This window comes from Eumetopias jubatus, unplaced genomic scaffold (genome assembly GCF_037043125.1).
Source record: "Eumetopias jubatus isolate StellerSeaLion01/CBP00866 unplaced genomic scaffold, mEumJub1_p1.0 scaffold_13, whole genome shotgun sequence".
Classification (NCBI taxonomy): Eukaryota; Metazoa; Chordata; class Mammalia; order Carnivora; family Otariidae; genus Eumetopias; species Eumetopias jubatus.
The window spans coordinates 58,363,051-58,381,084 of record NW_028274819.1 but is presented as its reverse complement, the minus strand read 5'-3'; the positions used below and the strand labels follow the sequence as shown (position 1 = coordinate 58,381,084).

Here is an 18,034-nt window from a genome sequence, read left to right as displayed (position 1 = left end):
ATTTCTATAGTATGTATATATTATCTAATTAGATGCTCTCAGCATTTATTAGTTGTCTAGGGCAGAGAATATGGTCCCACTTTAGAAGTAAGAAAACTAAACCTCGAATGGTGCATGACTGCAGTAAATACTAAACAAGTTAGTGGAAAAGGTAGGGTGAAGCTCTACTCATCTTCACCGAATCCAGTGCATTATCCTAGATTATAACTTTTAAAGTCTATCTTTTTTTAATGGAATTTTCTGTAGAACAGTGAGGTAGGAAACATTTGAAGGAGTATTAGATCCTAATCATTTTATTTTTCTTTTCAGCAAGAGGGTGAACCATGCCTAAGGCCAACAGGATTGAGCCTGGGAGCCAGAGGAGAAGAAATCTGAAAAGGCATAGTCCATGGATCCTATGCGGCTGCAACCGACAATGCTATATCACCCTCATTACTGGTTGCTACAACTGCGAGTGGCAAATCAAGCAGGAGAAAAAGTCTAGACCTGGACCCTGCTGCTGCTCTTGGGTACAGAGAGATGGGAAGGAGTTGGACCATACTTTCTCAGATGTGGGGAACATGGGCTGGTCCCTGCCCCTGTGAGGGTTTATTAGATTCTCCAGGACTGGGCATGGTAGGGCTCTAGTTCTTTGATGAAAAGCCTGCTGCAGTTCTGGAGCCAAAGTTAACCTTACAGAAACACATGCTTGATTTCTACATCTTCTTTCACTTTTATTCTTTACTTCTCTCTCTTTTTTTTTAAATATCTCTTTTATGTCATTCATTTACTCATTGATTTACTTTTGCTCTTATTCATTTAGTGAGTCTTGTGAAGTGAAGTTTAGGTATAATTAGATGTTTTTGACTTGGATTACATGAATGCCTGAATCTTTAATTCTCTCTTCATTGTGAGTTTCCCAAAGGAGCTATGTTTATGAGAAAAATAACAGCAAGTGGGAAACAAGGTATTCCTTTATTATTGGTCAGGCTAATGCCTGATTTTCCCTAATGAGAAACTTTAGTTAGGCTAAGTGGTAACATGTGGCCTAACCTTATTGACGGCCTCCTACTTTAAACTCTCAGCTATATGTGGGGATCCTCTGGTGAGCCATTTGATACAAGAGACCAAATGATGAGCACACTGAAGCAATAAGAGGAGGGCCATATCCTGTACCTTCATGTACTTATAAATACAGTCCAACCAGGGTCTGAGATTCTGACCAGTTGGATCACTAGTTTCTTATGCCTAAGATGGGGAACACAAGGAAAGGGGTAGAAATGGGAAGCTTGCCTAGATTAGGAGAAGTATTCTTCTGTCTCCTATATCTTACCTTCCTATATATTCTACTAGCTTATAGTTTATAAGGACTAGTCTATATACTAGTGACTGGGAATAACAGAAATGCCTTAGATATGGTTGCTTCTCTCAAACAATTTGTAGTCTACTGGTGGAAGAGATGAGCATAATACAGTCTCAAAATACTGAGGGTATTTGTGTGTATATGTGTATATGCATACATGCCTCCATGTGCCAAGGGAGGGGCTGAAAATAACTTCATATAGAAAGTGAAAGGTGCTTAAGCATCGGGTAAGTAAGGATTAGGGGATGGCAGAAGAAACTGTATTGGAGGAGTCAAGGAGCATTGGTATAAGGTTTATCTTCGGTGGGACAGAGGATAAAAACGGAGAAGGGAAACGAAGCTAGAGAGGGAGATGGGACCGGTGTTGTTTGGTTTTAAGAATTTGCTCTCTGCCATGTAGGGGATAAAGAGTCCTGGAAGAGTTCAAGCTGTTGTTGCCTGATAGATGTTTTGGAATGATTATTTGATCATGTGGAGGATGCATTGGAAGGTACAAAACAGGGAGGGAGATGTCTTTGCCTTCAAAGAGAATGTGATAGTAGTATTTAAGGTAAGAGATGTTGGTGGCCTGGATTAGAGTAGTGATGGTAAAGATGGAGAAGAATGAATTGATTCAACAGATGATTATTAGGGATGAGGCAGTAAATTACATGAGAGTTACTATGTAGTGAGGGAAGGAAAAGGAAGGCTTCGTGGGCAGGATGACATTTGAGGCAGTGTGGTATTATGGAAAAATCCCTGAACTAGAGCCTGGGAGAGTGTTTGGGTACTATTTCCCACTCTGCCCTTGGGCTGGCTATGTGAGATCTCTGAGTCTCTCTATAGCTAGGAAATTTAACTAGATAATTCCTAAGGTTCCTAGATAATTCTCAAGGCCCCATTTCTGCTCAGGGGAAGAAGTATAGCATATAGCATAAGAACTAAGATCTTGTGTTTTGGGAAAAGATTGCCTGGATTCAATTTATGGCTTTACCACTGACTATCTCCAAATTATAGCTTTACCACTGTGTTACCTTAGGCAAGTTACTTAACATCTGGTGCTTTAGATTCCTCATTAGAATAATGGAGATGGTAATAGTAGTACCCACCAATAGGATTTGTTGTGGGGATGGAAGAGGTAATATGTGGAAGACCCTTAGAATTGGGCTTGTCACAAAAGTAGCCCCCATTAAACTCTTCATGGAGTCACTGACTTGTGGAAGTGATCTTTCACATACAGAAATATTGGTATAAGGAATTGTGGGTAGAGGGAATGAGGTGGTCAGAAGTCAAGGGATAGAGGAAGCACAGTGGTGTGTTTAGGAAAAACAAATTTCCACTGTTGAATTAGGGGCATATAAAGCAATGGCAAGTAGTAGGGTTGGAAAGGAGTATTTTGATCAAATTATGAAGCATCTTTGTGTCAAGCTAAAGTATTTGAACTTTCTCTCATAAACAGTGGGGAACCTTTGAAAATGATTGAGCAAGAGTGCCAACAATGAGAATCAAAATGAGGAAATGGATTTATTCAACAAAAACAAGTTAGTGGGACACTTAACTATGTGCCACAGTGAATAAGACAACTAAAGCCTCAGCCCTCCTGCAGTTTACAATCTAGTGAGACGAGATAGTTAATAGACGATAAATGAAGAAAGATAATTTCAGATCGTGATAAGAGCTTTGAAGATAATAAACAGGAAAATGTGTTAGAACCTGGGATGGGAGAGTGGTTGGAGAAGACCTCTTTGAAAAAGTGTCATGTGAACTGTCTCCTAAATGGAGAGGTAGAGTCAGCCATGTGTATATCTGGGGGCAAAAGTATTCCAGGCAGAGGAACCAGACAGTACAAAGATTTTGAGGTGGAAACAAATTCGGTTATATTCTAGAAACAGAAAGAAGGCCAGTGTGGCTGGAGTTCAGAAATGGAGTGTGTAGAATGGGATGAGGTCACGGATGGACAGGTGTTGATCATGGAGGACCTCATTGCCATGGCAGGCGGTCTGATGGTATGTTACTACCATAAGAAGCTCTGGCAGGGTTTTGAGCAGGGTAATGACATAATCTGATACATTTTTAAAAGTCCACATAAGATTTAGTAGAGTATGAGCATAAGATCTGAGTCAAAGATCCTGTGCTCTTCATCCTCCTACACTCAGAAAGTACATTTTGATAGCTGTAATGTCTCTCGTCTTTTTGGAATACAGTTTCTACATTTTCCATTTTGTTTCTTTATTTTTGCTTTTCACGATAATGCCATAATTTAGACAGGGCAGGGATTATTCTTTCCAGTGTTAAATGATTAAATGCAGGGTCCCAAAGAGGCAGAATTCTTATTCGGGTGATACAGAAGTGTTAAGATTATAACTCAGGTAACAACCCAAACCTAACGTTCCTGGGAAGGATTTGGCAACCTGTGGCATGACTGGTTTGTGATGTGACTTTCAGTGAACGGGGTTGCCTTCAAGGCTGTTTGAACACCTCCTCTGTAAAGATATCCTCCATCCTGGCTTTAGGCTCAGAGATCTGGGTAGTGTCCCTGACACTTCTTGGCTGTGTGAACTTGAGTCAATTACTTTACCTCTCTGAGCAAAGTTCTTTTGCAAAGTAAGGTTAACGATACCTAGCTTATATGGCCATATTGAAAAATAAATGAAAGTAGTTTGTGAAATTTCTAGCATCGTAGTGGCACAAGGTAGCTACTCAAAAAAAAAAAAAAAAGGCTTTATTCAGGTGCCTGGGTGGCTCAGTCATTAAGCGTCTGCCTTCGGCTCAGGTCATGATCCCAGGGTCCTGGGATCGAGCCCCGCATCGGGCTCCCTGCTCTGCAGGAAACCTGCTTCTCCCTCCCCCCCTCCCCCTGCTTGTGTTCCCTCTCTTGCTGTGTCTCTCTCTGTCAAATAAAGAAAATCTTAAAAAAAAAAAAAAAAGCTTTATTCCCAAACCTGTCCCCCATCTCCCAAATTTGGGTAGGTCAGTGACTAAATGAACCATTGAGTGATGATTGAATGAATTACTCAACGAATGAGTTAGCAAACAAACGTTTGGTAGATGGAGAGGTGAACGAATCCAACAGATGACTGTTAAGAGCCAGCTGCATTTAAGGAACTGTGCTAGATACTGGCAGGAGGGAGGTGTGTAACTGAAGTTCCGTTTCCTCAGAGAAGAAACTGTCTCACAAACAGATAAACATGTAATTGCATTTAAGTGTAATAAATGTTATAAATAGGCTTATACAAAATTCCCTAGGGGTAAAGAGACTACAGTGGTCCCTCCAGCCTCTGGAGGGTAATGCATGCAATTGCAACTCGGCACAACTTTGACAAGTATATACAGATACTGCTGAGGTGCCGTGGATACATGGAACTAATTTATACTTCTTTCTTTCTCTTCCCAGAGAGAGCAGTTATTTTATCCATTTCTGATTTTTTCATTTTTATTGTCTGTGGTTTTGCTGTTCGTGTGGATAGAAACTTCAAATGAATACTTTGGCTTTGACTGGTGAGTTTCACATTTTGTATTTTCATTTATATAGTGGCTCTTTGGTTTGCGGGCCATCTTAGGCTGAAAAGATATGGTTGCATAAGAGGGAGGGTCACAAAATTGGTCCTTCCACAGTGGGTGGATGAGAGGCCTGACTCTGGCGTGGAGGAAGGATCTTGGCACCCTCACCTATGAGGCTTACCTTCCACGTTTAGACTGAATCTGGCTCATTGGGAAGCTATTCAAATAACTCCCTGAAACCTTGTTCCTCAGTCTTTTTGTCTGGGCTACTGATGTCTACATTAGTTGGTCTTCATGTTCTCTGTCCACGAACCCTCATGTCTCTGCCTCACCTCCGTCCTCTGCCTCTTCCTGCTGTCCCCAGGGAGCTTCCTAGTACTCTGAACACAGGTGGGGGTCCTTCTCGGCATCCTTTCATGGCCAGACTCTTGAACCTGGACTGCTCCCACCAATTCCAGTTTCTCTGGCCTGATGGTTGCAAATCTTACCCATTATTTGATATTTGGGGGAGAAAGGGGTATGTTTGCATATGAGGCTTTTTAAAAAAATGGAATACAGTTGTTTTACTTTTATAGAAGTAAAATGTATTTTGTTTTAAGAGTCGGGGAGGGGAGAAGGAGAGAAAAAATCATAAGCAGGCTCCACACACACACAGCATGGGACTCGATCTCATGACCCTGAGCCAAAATCAAGATTTGGACATTTAACCAACTGAGCCACCCAAGCACCCCTGTTTGTTATTTTAAATATAAGAAGTTGGAAAATATAAAAATTTGCTTTGTCTATTCTTGAGTGACTATCACTTGTTGGTATATTTCCCAGCCTTTTTTTCTACGCTTGTTTTTATATTATTGCACTCATACCATACATATATATAATTTTGTTTTTCCTTTACACTTAATAACATTTTGACAAGTTATTAAAAACTGAACATCATTTTAAATGGTTTCAAAATATTTCAGACATGAGGGTACTGTAATATACTTAACCACTTTTTATTGTTATGTATTATGTTTCCAAATTTTTGTTTTATGAAATAAGAATGCAGAGAAAGCTTTGTATTCTGACTTAGGTCTTAGAATGACCTATTGAGTTATTGAGTCAAGAAGAATAAATATTTGTAATGTTCGTTATGCCTGTTGCTGAAGTACTTTCTCAAAAGACTGTAGTGATTTTCATTCATGACAGAGGTATATGAGAGTTTCTATTTTTTTTTTTTAGCGAAAGAGAGAGCATGTGCGCATGTTTACCCAAGTGGGGATGGGGGAGGGGCAAAGGGAGAGGGAAGGAGAGAGAATCTTAAGCAGGCTCGACGCCCATTGCAGAGCCGATTTTGGGCTCAATCTTACCACCCTGAGATCATGACCTGAGCCGAGATTAAGAGTTGGATGCTCAATCAACTGAGCCACCTGGGCACTGTGAGAGTTTCTATTTTAACCTGTCACTGACAGCATTAACCATTCTTATTTTGAATAATTTTTATTAATTTTCTAGATAGAATTTGTTTTGTTTTAATCATTGATTAAGTGTTAAAACTTGTTTAATTCAATTTTCTTTTTAGTTTTCTTCTTTGCCCCTTATCTTATGGTATTTTTAGTGAGTTTTCTCATCAGTTTATATGCAGTCTTTATGGATCAGTTCTAAGTTTTATTACAAAGCACTTGAAATACAAAAATATTTCATTTCTTATATTTAGAAAATTTCCCCCAATTTTAAAAAAGTTTTTATTGAGATATAATTGACATACAACATTGTATTAGTTTCAGGTGTACAACATAATAATTTGATGTTGTCTGTATTGCAAAATGATCACCATAATAAATTTAATTAACATTCATCACCACTCATTGTTACAAATTCCTTTTTTTTTTTTTGTGATGGCAACTTTTAAGATCTATTCTCTTAGCAACTTTAGAAATATATCAATTACAGTCACTATGCTTTACATTACATCCCCAGGACTGACTGACTTTATAACTGGAAGTTTGTACCTTTTTTTCCGCCTTCACCCATTGTACTCACCCACCCCTCACTCCCTGCTCCTGGAAACCACCAATCTGTTTTCTGTACCTATGAGTTCAGTTTTAGTTTTGTTTTTTTTTAAGATTTCCTCTAAGTGAGAACAGACGGTATTTGTCTTTCTCTCTCTGGCTTATTCACTCAGTATAATGCCCTCACAGCCCGTCCATGTTGTCACATATGGCAGGATTTCTTCTTTTTATGGCTAGATAATATTCCTTTGTGTGTGTGTGCGCACGTGCACGCGTGTGTGTATACATATATGTATAATGTTGCATGTCTCTTAAACCTCAATTTAAAAACAAAGTGTTGGGGCACTTTGTTTTTAAATTGAGGTTTAATTGACATGCAACATTATATTAGTTTAGTTGTACAACGTAATTGTTTCATATTTGTATATATTGCAAAATAATCATCACGTAAGTCTAGTTAACATCCATCACCAGGGATGCTTGGGTGCCTCAGTCGTTAAGCGTCTGCCTTCGGCTCAGGTCATGATCCCAGGGTTCTGGGATTGAGCCCCGCATTGGCCTCCCTGCTCAGCGGAGAGCCTGCTTCTCCCTCTCCTTCTGTTGCTCCCCCTGCTGTTCTCTCTCTCTCTCTCTCTCTCTCTCTCTGTCAAATAAATAAATAAAATGTTAAAAAAAAAGTCCATCACCATACATAGTTGCAATTTTTTTTCTTATGATGAGAACTTTTAAGATTTACTCTCTTAGCAACTTTCAAATATACAATACAATATTATTAATTATAGTTGCCATGCTGTACATTATATCCCCATGATGTGTTTATTTTTTAACTGGAAGTTTGTACCTTTTGACTCCCTTCACCCGTTTTGCCTACCTACCACCCCTTGCCTCTGGCAACCACCAGTCTCTTCTTTGTATCTGTGAGCTTGATTTTTGTTTTGTTTTCTCTTGTTCTTTAAGATTCCACATATATGTGAGATTATGTGGTATCTGTCTTTCTCTGACTTATTTCATTTAGCATAATACTCTGAGGGTCCATCCATGTTGTTGCACATAGCAAGATTTCATTCCTTTTTATGGCTGAATAATATTCCATTGTGTATATATACCATAGTTTTCTTTATTGATCCATCGATGTACATTTAGATCGTTTCTGTATTTTGGCTATTATGAGTAATGCTGCACTGAAGATGGGGGTGCATATATCTTCTTGAGTTGGTGTTTTTATTTTCTTTGGATAAATACCCCAAAGTAGAATTGGTAGGTCACATGGTTGTTCCATTTTTAATTTTTTGAGGAACCTCCGTACTGTTTTCCAGAGTGGCTGCCCCAGTTTGCATTCCCACCAACAGTGCACAGAGGTTCCCTTTTCTCCACATCCTCATCAACATTTGTTATTTCTTGGCTTTTGATGATAGCCATTCTAACAGGTGTCAGGTGATATCTCATTGTGGTTTTGATTTGCATTTGCCTGATGATTAGTGATACTGAGTACCTTTTCATGTACCTGTTGGCCTGAATGTCTTCTCTGGAAAAATGTCTGCTCAGATCCTCTGCCCATTTTTTTTCTTCCTTTTTCCTTTTTAAATTTTTTTATTGTTATGTTAATCACCATACATTACATCATTAGTTTTTGATGTAGTGTTCCATGATTCATTGTTTGTGCATAACACCCAGTGCTCCATGCAGAACGTGCCCTCTTTAATACCCATCACCAGGCTAATCCATTCCCCCACCCCCCTCCCCTCTAGAACCCTCAGTTTGTTTTTCAGAGTCCATAGTCTCTCATGGTTCGTCTCCCCCTCCGATTCCCCCCCCTTCATTCTTCCCCTCCTGCTATCTTCTTTTTTTTTTTCTTAACATATAATGTATTATTTGTTTCAGAGGTACAGGTCTGTGATTCAACAGTCTTGCACAGTTCACAGCGCTCACCATAGCACATACCCTCCCCAATGTCTATCACCCAGCCACCCCATCCCTCCCACCCCCCACCACTCCAGCAACCCTCAGTTTGTTTCCTGAGATTAAGAATTCCTCATATCAGTGAGGTCATATGATACATGTCTTTCCCTGATTGACTTATTTCACTCAGCATAACACCCTCCAGTTCCATCCATGTCGTTGCAAATCCTCTGCCCATTTTTTAACTGGATTCTTTATTTGCTGTTGAATTGTAGGAGTTCTTTATGTATTTTGAGTATTTTTTTTTAATGACATCAGTTTTTTACTTTAAAACTTCTTCTCATTTACTTAAAATCAGTAGTTCTCAATGTTTTAGACCATCAAGATTCCTGTTATTCAAGCAGTAACTGAATTTTTCCCATCTGGAGAATTTCTTTCCGACATTCTTATCTTTTGTTCTGCTCCTAAGTTGACTTTTATACTAACAAGCCTTGCTTCTCAAATGGAGGCACATGGTGGTAATGTCATTGAGGCTGTTATACTCTGAAACACCACATGCAATTCCTGGCAGACCAAGGAGGTGGGGGATAAATAAACGTGGAATATGCACAAATCAGTCCACTTCCTAAGTTTCATGCAGTTTTTATGTCCTATCTTTATGAATTCCAAAAACCTGAATTTTGACAGACTGACTGACAGGACATTACAAAGGGCTCATGGCACCTACTCTTCTTTTCTTTTCATGTTGTCTCTTGCCTGCTGGGCTTTGGTAAGGATAAACCACTAGAGGTTTGCTGGGTCACAGAGGCTTGGGATGTTAAAGTGCCCGAGTTCATGCAAGCTTGGAGCATATCTGTTACTGTTAAGGATCATCTGTAAACCACGCAGACTTCGAGGGTGAAAGGGTATTCTGTTTTTCACCAGTCTATTATAGAATACATCAAGAAGAGAGTAATATTCTTCAAGCATCAATACTGGTTGCAATTCCTCGATATAAACCACTTGTATACCTCCGAGGAGGTAGCTTATTTGGTCTTCTAAAAGCATCAGCCTCCTCTGAAGGTCAAAATAACTTGGTAACCTTTCAAAAAGTTTTGTCCAGTGATGATGGACATCCATTGTTCCTAGCATCACATGGCCCACTGCACTCATTCCGGATCAGTCTGTAAATATTATTGTACATCCTTTTGCATTTTTAAGTGTTTCCAAGTTGTGCTGTGCTAAGCGGCCTAAACGATGAAGCTGGTTACAGCGATGGGCGATGCCCCAGCTCCTCTGCCACCTGATGTCTGAGAGCTGCAGCTGCTGAGACAGATCATCTTTTAAACGATCTAGTTCTCTTCTAAGTGGCAAACTGTTCCTCAGTTTTTTAATTGCACTTTTCCCATTGTTATCTAGCCAGGATAGTTCCGGCCAGCGTCTGCCGCGTGGGACCCCTCGGACCTGCTCCTGTATTTTAAGTATTAATCAGATACATGATTTGCAAATATTTTCTTTATTTTGGTAGTTTGCCTTTTCATTTTGTTGATGGTTTCCTTTGCTTTGCAGAAGCTTTTTATTTTGATGTAGTCCCACTTGTTTATTTTTAAAATCTTTTAGGTCTGTTTTCACTATGATTTAGATTTATTTTTATTTTATTTTATTAATTTATTTTTCACTATGACTTATTTTTAAAGTTCTTGTGCTTTTATTTTATCTTCCTGTCTTCTGCCTTCCTCCTTCCTACTTGTCCTCTCTCCCATGAGTACCAGTGGGGTATCATATTTTAGTTTGATTTTCCTGGGCTTTCTGTATTAAAAAAAATTATTAGGAAATGATTATAGATTCACAGGAAGTGGAAAAGAAATGTACAGGGAGGTCCCATGCACACTTTACCCAGCTTCACGCGATAGTAGCATCTTGTAAAACTATTGCATAATGTTAAAACCAGAAAATTGACATTGGCAGAATACGTGGAGCTTATTCAGATTTCATTGGATTGACTTTTAAAATAGCAAATTATTACATTTGATAAGCAACAGTTATGATCACAGTAAAGGTTGAAATTCACTTTTGTGTCTATTTTGGCATGGGTCTGTGTATATTCATGTGTACACACACACAGACATGAATACACAGACATGACTTTTACTGGTCTTGGTTTGGCCATCTAGCACCTCACCCAGTGCAGGAACAACTGAAGACAGCCATCATGTGCATGTGTGTGTGTGTGAGAGAGAAAGAGAGAACAAACTCTGGCTCTACCTATTTCATGAGACTGTTTTGAGGAACAAATGGGAGAATCTCATGTAAATATTGTTCATAAACTATAAAATAATAAAAAGTATTATATTGTAGTAGACTTCTAATGTCTCAGTAGTGTTCACAGAAATTAAGGGGGAGCATACTTAACTGTATAAGGAGGGGTGCATGTGTTGGGGGGGTTAGTATATAGCAGTCTCAGCAAAATCCCATCCAAAGACATAGAATCACAAAGTCAGAGAGATCTTGGAGCCAACTGTTCCAATTCTCCACACTGTACACATATTTTAAAATATTCTTTCCAGGTGGCCTTGATTCTAATCTCTGATTAAAACTTCAAGTGGTGGGCACATACTGTGTTATATTTCAGCCTTTCCATACTTAGAGAGCTCTAAATGTTTAAGAGCTCTTTATTATAATAAGCTGAAGTCTGCTTTCCCTCTGACTTTTACTGGTCTTGGTTTGGCCATCTGGCACCTCACCCAGAGCAGGACAACTGAAGACAGCCATCGTTCCCCTAAATATTCTCTTCTCTATCTTAAACAACTCAAGCATTTAACATGTTCATCATATACAAGACTGTTCATCTCTGGGTGAGCTTATTGTTCTTCACAAGAATGGAACCAGGATTGGAGCATAATGGGATGTGAACTGGACCAATCCCCTTCCATGTCTGTATACAATACTTGTATTAATAGCCCCTATGCTCATATTAACACATTTTCCCTCACCTTGCCTCATATTCCTTTTTCTTGTCTATCCATTGAGGGTTTTTTTGTTTGTTTGTTTTATTGATGTGTAGGTGACACACATTAGTTTCATGTGATTCAACAGCTCTGTATGCTGTGCGCATCACAAGTATAGCTACCATCCGTCACCATACAATGCTATTGCAGTACCATTGACTGTATTCCCTATGCTATAACTTCTGTGTACCTTATCATGTACCTGTTGGTCTGTATGTCTTTTTTGGAAGCATGTCTGTTTAGATCCTCTGCCCATTTCTAATTGGATTATTTATTTGCTATTGAATTGTATGAGTTCTTTATGTATATTGTTATTAACCACTTACTCAGATATATGTTTTGCAAATATTTTCTCCCTTTTGGTAGGTTTCCTTTTCATTTTGTTGATGGTTTCCTTCCTTTGCTGGGCAGAAGCTTTTAGTTTAAGGTAGTCCTACTTATTTGTTTTGTCGCCTTTGCTTTTGGTGTCACATCCAAAAAAATTGTCAACAAGAGGGATGTCAAGGAACTTACTGCTTATATTTTCTTCCAGGAGTTTATGATTTCATGTTTTACATTCAAATCTTTCATAATCCATTTTGAGTTGACTTTTGTATATGGTATAACATAGTGGTACAGTTTCATTCTTTTGCATGTGGCTATCCAGTTTATTGAGGAGACTGCCCTTTCTCCATTGTATATTCTTGGTTTTTGTTTTCTTTGCCATAAATTAATTGACCATATATGCACATGGGCTCTTTATTCTGTTTCATTGATCTATTTTTAGATCTGTTTTTATTTTATTTTTATTTATTTATTTTTTAAAGATTTATTTATTTATTTGAGAGAGAGAGCAGAGCGCAAGAGAGCACACACGAGCAGGGGTGCGGGGGTGAAGAGCAGAGGGAGAGGGAGAAACAGACTTCCTGCTAAGCAGGGAGCTGGAGGTGGGGCTCAATCCCAGGACTCTGGGATCGTGACTTGAGCCGAAGGCAGACACTTGACCGACTGAGCCACCCAGGCACCCTATGTGTCTGTTTTTAATGCTAGTACCATACTGATTTGATTACTATGGATTTGTAAACAATCTGAAATCAGGGAGTGTGATGCCTCCAGCTTTGTTCTTTTTCCATATTGCTTTGGCTATTCAAGGTCTTTTGTAGTTCCATGAAAATTTTAAGATTATTTGTTCTATTTCTGTGAAAAATGCTTTTGGAATTTGGATAGGGATTGAACTGAATCTACAGATGGCTTGTGTAATATGGAAATTTTAATAATATTCTTTAATATTCTTCATGAATGTGGGATATCTTTCCACATATTTGTGTCTTCAATTTCTTTCCTCAGTGTCTTATATTTTTTGGTTATAGATCTTTCACCTCCTTGGTTAAATTTATTCCTAGGTATTTTATTGCTATTGATGCTAATGTAAGTGGAATTTTTTTCTTTACTTCTTTTTCAGATAATTCATTATTAGTGTACAGTAATGCTATTGATTTTTGTGTGTTGATTTTGTCTCCTGCAACTTAACTGAATTTGCTGATTAGATTTAACTGTTTTTTGGTGGTGTCTTTAGGATTTTCTGTATAAAATCATGTAATCTGCAAATGGAGGCAATCATACTTCTTCTTTTCCAATTCTGATGCCTTTTATTTATTTATTTTTTCTTGCCTGATTGCTCTGGCTAGGACTTCCAATACTATGTTAAATAGGAGTGGTGAGATTAATTTTGTTAATCTTTTTTGCTATTTGCCTGCTCTCTGTTTTACTCATTTACCAAATAAATTGGCCCATGAATGAAGGGAAGGCCTTGCAGAAGGACCTTGCTACACAACCAAAAGTATATACTGTCAGTCTTCCTCCTAGTTTCCCCCACCCCCAAAGAATCTCTGGTCGTTTACCAAGGTGGTTGTGCATGGGGTTGTACTTTGGGGGGAATTAATGTACAATGACACTGAAGTGATAGGAATTTCTGGAGATGTTGAAAACACCACGGTGACTCACTAGTCAGAATAAGGCTTTCAGATGATAGGTAATGGATGGCACTTTGGCTCAAGTCCATCTCTACAATGGGTCTAGTGGGTCCCCAAACACACTTTGTGGTTATTTCTCTAGTTCTGGAATGTATAGTTGGAATAAACATACTCAGAAGCAAGCAGAATTCTCACTTAATACTCCCATCATCAATTAGAAGTTGTATGTATGAGTGCATTCCCACAGGTTCTAATGCCATAAGTAAGTTTCATGGGCAGTTTTCCATTGCTGCTATAGCAAATTACTACAAATTGAGTGGCCTAAAACAATACGCATTTATTATCTCAGTTCTATAGGTCAGAAGTCAGGCATACTCAGCTGGGTACTATGCTTAGGATCTCATAATGCTGAAATCAGGGTGCCAGCTGGCCTGATCTTTTATCTGTAGTCTCTGGGTGAGAATGCACTTCTCGGTTTATTCAGTTGTTGGCAGAATCCATGTATTTCTGGTTGTAGGAATGAAGAGCCCTTCCTTTGGTGGTTGTCAGATGAAAGTTGTTCTCACCTGCTAGAAGCCAGTGCATTCTTTAGCTTGTGGCCTTCTCTGTCTTCAGAGCTAGCAACTGGGTGTCAAGTCCTTCTCACACTGCAAATTTCTCTGAGTTCTTTTTCATCTCTCTGACTTCCTCTTCTGATTTTAAGAGTTCATGTGATTATACTGGATTGACCCAGATAATCCAGGTTAATCTCCCTACTTTAAAGTCAGCTGATTAGTAACCTTAATTACATTTGCAAAGTTCCTTTTACCATCTAAAATACCATTATTACTGGTGTGACACCAGAGGACAAAGGTCATGGATGCCAGAATTCCGCTTGTCCATCCCTCCCTCCCTCCCTTGTTTCTTCCCCTCATATATATATATTTTTTCTCTTCTTCCATTCTTCTACCATTCAAAATAGGATATGTTAATAGTAGTTAACCATATATATCGGTACTTAAATTAGAGGTATAACCATCACCCATTGGTGAGAACTCTAACCTCTTTTGGAGAGAAGACTGATGTATTTTTAGTTGTATGAGAGATAATTGCATCATGTTAGACAGAAAATAAGGGTAGTTAGTAGAGGTGTGCATGGATACCAAGTTGACCTTGAGTGGACTGGGATAGTGTACTTTCTGGGCCAGCTAAACTAAAACTACATTTCTGAGAATTCCATTCCCAATATAAGATTGAGTTAGGATTAGTCACAAGAGAAATTTGCATAAAATTTGGATGTGGGAAGTGAATCAGCAGCCACTGTTTTATACTCTGAAGGTCAGCGATGTGCCCAGGCATTATGGCAGCCTTCACGCAATGTCAGTATCTGATAGTTCATTAGTTGGCATGGAGTGGCACCTCAGCCCACATACTCCCTGACCTTGCCAGATCTTTTTTAGTTTCTTCATGTTCTAGGCCACAGTAATGAAAGGCGCCAACTTTTCTACATGTCACTCTTATCATCACAGTTGGAGGCAGTTGTTAAACTTAACATTTATTATGTGGAGCACAGAATGCTGGATGATGAGTCAAGGCAACAATAGTGGTGGGTGGTGGTTCAGCAGCAGACCACCAGAGAAATCAAAAGAGAAGTTTATTACTTATAAGTACTGGAGGAAGTACATGGCACACTTCAAAGGGGCACACAGAAAGTCAAGGCAGAAAGAGAGGCAGGACCTGGGGCACACGCCTTTTTTAGGGTCCTTGAGTGGAGTGTTTTGGGATTCCTGGGCTAGGGCCAAATTGATCAAACTAAAAGAGCAGGAATTTGGTAAGCGCCATGAGAGTCTTATCTAAGGGGCATATAAGGCATACAGGCACTAGGAAGCAGAGGAAACTTGATCCCAAGGGCTGTTGGGAGAGACCTATGAGGAACTTACATTTGCTTGTGACTTTGTGGGATGCTCTATAGGGCATGTACTTCCCTAAGGGAGCCTGTGTCAGTTTAAGGTCCCTGCAGGCCACTTGGCCAAACAAAATGGATGTTGAGGCAGCAATACCGTGGACTAGCTTAGCTAAATGCTTGACATTGTGATAGACAGACACATGTTCCATTGTCTGTGTGTCTCCTCACGGGTTCCAGTCCGTCCTCATGTGTTTCAGTTTGTCTCTGTGGGTTCCAGTTGCTCATTATGGGTTTTAGTTCTCTCATGTGTCATGTCCAGTTTTCCTTCCCAACTGCTGGCCTGACTTCTAGCAACTTTAGGCCAAATATCAGAACGGATGTAACAGCCTTATATAGCCTTCTCTAATAGCTTCTATAATAGCATAAGGTCTAATCCCTACAATAAATTATTTCCTGACTGATCCCAGAGCAATAAAATATTTTAATCATTTTGGAAAAGTTCTCAGCCACTGTCTTTTCAAATACTGTTTTTACCCCATTTTTTATCATCTCTACTTTTGGAACTTTAATTTTATGTGTATTAGAACTTCTTTACCCCCAGGTGCCTTAATCTTCTGTATTTTTTGTGTATTTTTTCATGTGTCTCTGTTTCATTCTTGATATATTTTTCTGACCTAACTTTTGTTTAACATATTCTTTTATTTATTTATTTATTTATTTTAAAGATTTTATTTGTTTGACTTTGACAGAGAAAGACACAGTGAGAAAGGAAACATAAGCAGGGGGAGTGGGAGAGGGAGAAGCAGTCTCCTGGCTGAGCAGGGAGCCTGATGCGGGGCTCGATCCCAGGACCCTGGGATCATGACCTCAGCCGAAGGCAGATGCTTAACAACTGAGCCACCCAGGCGCCCCATAACATATTCTTTTATTTTTTTAATTGGTCTCCTTTTAAATAGTTCTCTACTGAAATTCTAGTCTAAACATTTTAAGGATATTTATTTAGAAGTGTGTGTCTGATATTTTTCTTACCTATATTTGCTGAAGATCTTTTTATGTTGTCCTCCCTCCCTCCCTTCTTCCTTCCTCTTTTAAGTAGGTTCCATGCCCAGCATAGAGCCCAACACAGGGCTTGAACTCACAACCCTGAGACTAACACCTGAGCTGAGATCAAGAGTTGGACACTTAACTGACTGAGCCACCCAGGTGCCCCTGTTGTCCTTTCTTTAGGCATTCACTAATGTGGTCTCCTCTCTTGGCGTGCCCGATTGTTTTGCTTGAGTGCCAGACATTGTTTATAAAAAGTTCGTATAGGTAATTTGAGGCCTTGAATTACATTATTTACTCTCAGTTACTCTCACAAGTAACTAGGTTTATTAGCAAATCCTATTCACCTTAGTTCAGTTTGATGTACTTAAATGGTTCAAAGCTAGGATTCAGTTCCCCAAAAGCAGTGTATTTCTGGATTGTGTTTATTCCTAGGATGTAGCCTTGGAAGGTCCCGAATCAAAGTGTATAGTGTTTATCAGATTACCCTTCTCACTTTTTTTGTCCTCCTAACCCTGCAAGATACGGGAAGCCCTCCTTTTTATCCCAGTCACTTCTAGAGAAAAATCATTCAAATGCCAAGTTATGTCTGTTGATTTCCTCTCTTATTTGGATCTTGGTTCCATAGTTCTTCACTGTTTATTGGCTCCCTGATGCCTTCATTTAGATTTTAAGGAACATATCCAGCTTTTTTAGTTGTTGTTACCTTTAGCTAGAGAGAGGTAGAGCAGAATTTTTGATGGGGTAGCTGTCACTTTCCTTCTTCTCTGCCCCCCCAACCCCGCGTGTATTGGGGGGTTAAACTTGTCTCCCTATTCCTTATGTTATATGAAAGTCCTCAGTGGCTCACCATGATGTGCCTTTTTTTGTTTCCTCAGAATTACTGTCAGTTGACAATTGGTGGTACTAATATAATTGAGGTATATAAGATATGTATTCGAGGAGATGCAAGAAGGCTGCATTGTGCAGCTATGGGAAAGCAGGAATGGGGTCCTGGAAGATTTCTTTAAGCATTAGTGCAGTGAATGTGGATTTAGACGAAGTTGCACTGACTAGGCTTCCTAACAGGCTTTCTCTATTGAATGATAGAGAAAAGGGGGATGTGATTATGGTGCTGGGGTATATAAAACAAATGACCTGGAGTAGAGAGAAAGCTGCTTGAAAATACTAAGTCATAAGAAGCCTAAATTGGACAATCCATGTAGAGTGAGCCTACTGCATATTCATCAGCAACTGTATATTCCCAGATTAAAGGAGTGATGGCCAAGAAAGACTTGCTTTTTTAATTCCCACAGATGTGTAGTCAGTCACTTAAGCTAACTCCTTTTCATTCTTCTCACTCCCTTTTGTTATCTACCCCCTGCCCCAAACCACCACCAAGAGTACGTACAGATGAATGGGACAGGAAGAAGTAGAAAAGGGAGAGAGGAAAAAAAAATCACAGCTCTTCCTTT

General features: G+C 39.2%; 1 protein-coding gene and 1 pseudogene across 1 annotated transcript in view; one reads left to right on the top strand and one right to left on the bottom strand.

Annotated features, from left to right (window-relative positions):
- The first annotated feature begins 323 nt into the window (after positions 1–323).
- Positions 324–18,034, top strand: part of GDPD4 (glycerophosphodiester phosphodiesterase domain containing 4) — a 138,717-nt gene continuing 121,006 nt past the window's right edge. The window contains 2 exon segments of the mRNA XM_088017510.1: positions 324–509; positions 4,716–4,819. Coding sequence (XP_087873636.1) covers positions 324–509; positions 4,716–4,819 — 290 coding nt within the window.
- Positions 9,436–15,821, bottom strand: LOC114218607 (T-cell activation inhibitor, mitochondrial pseudogene; annotated as a pseudogene).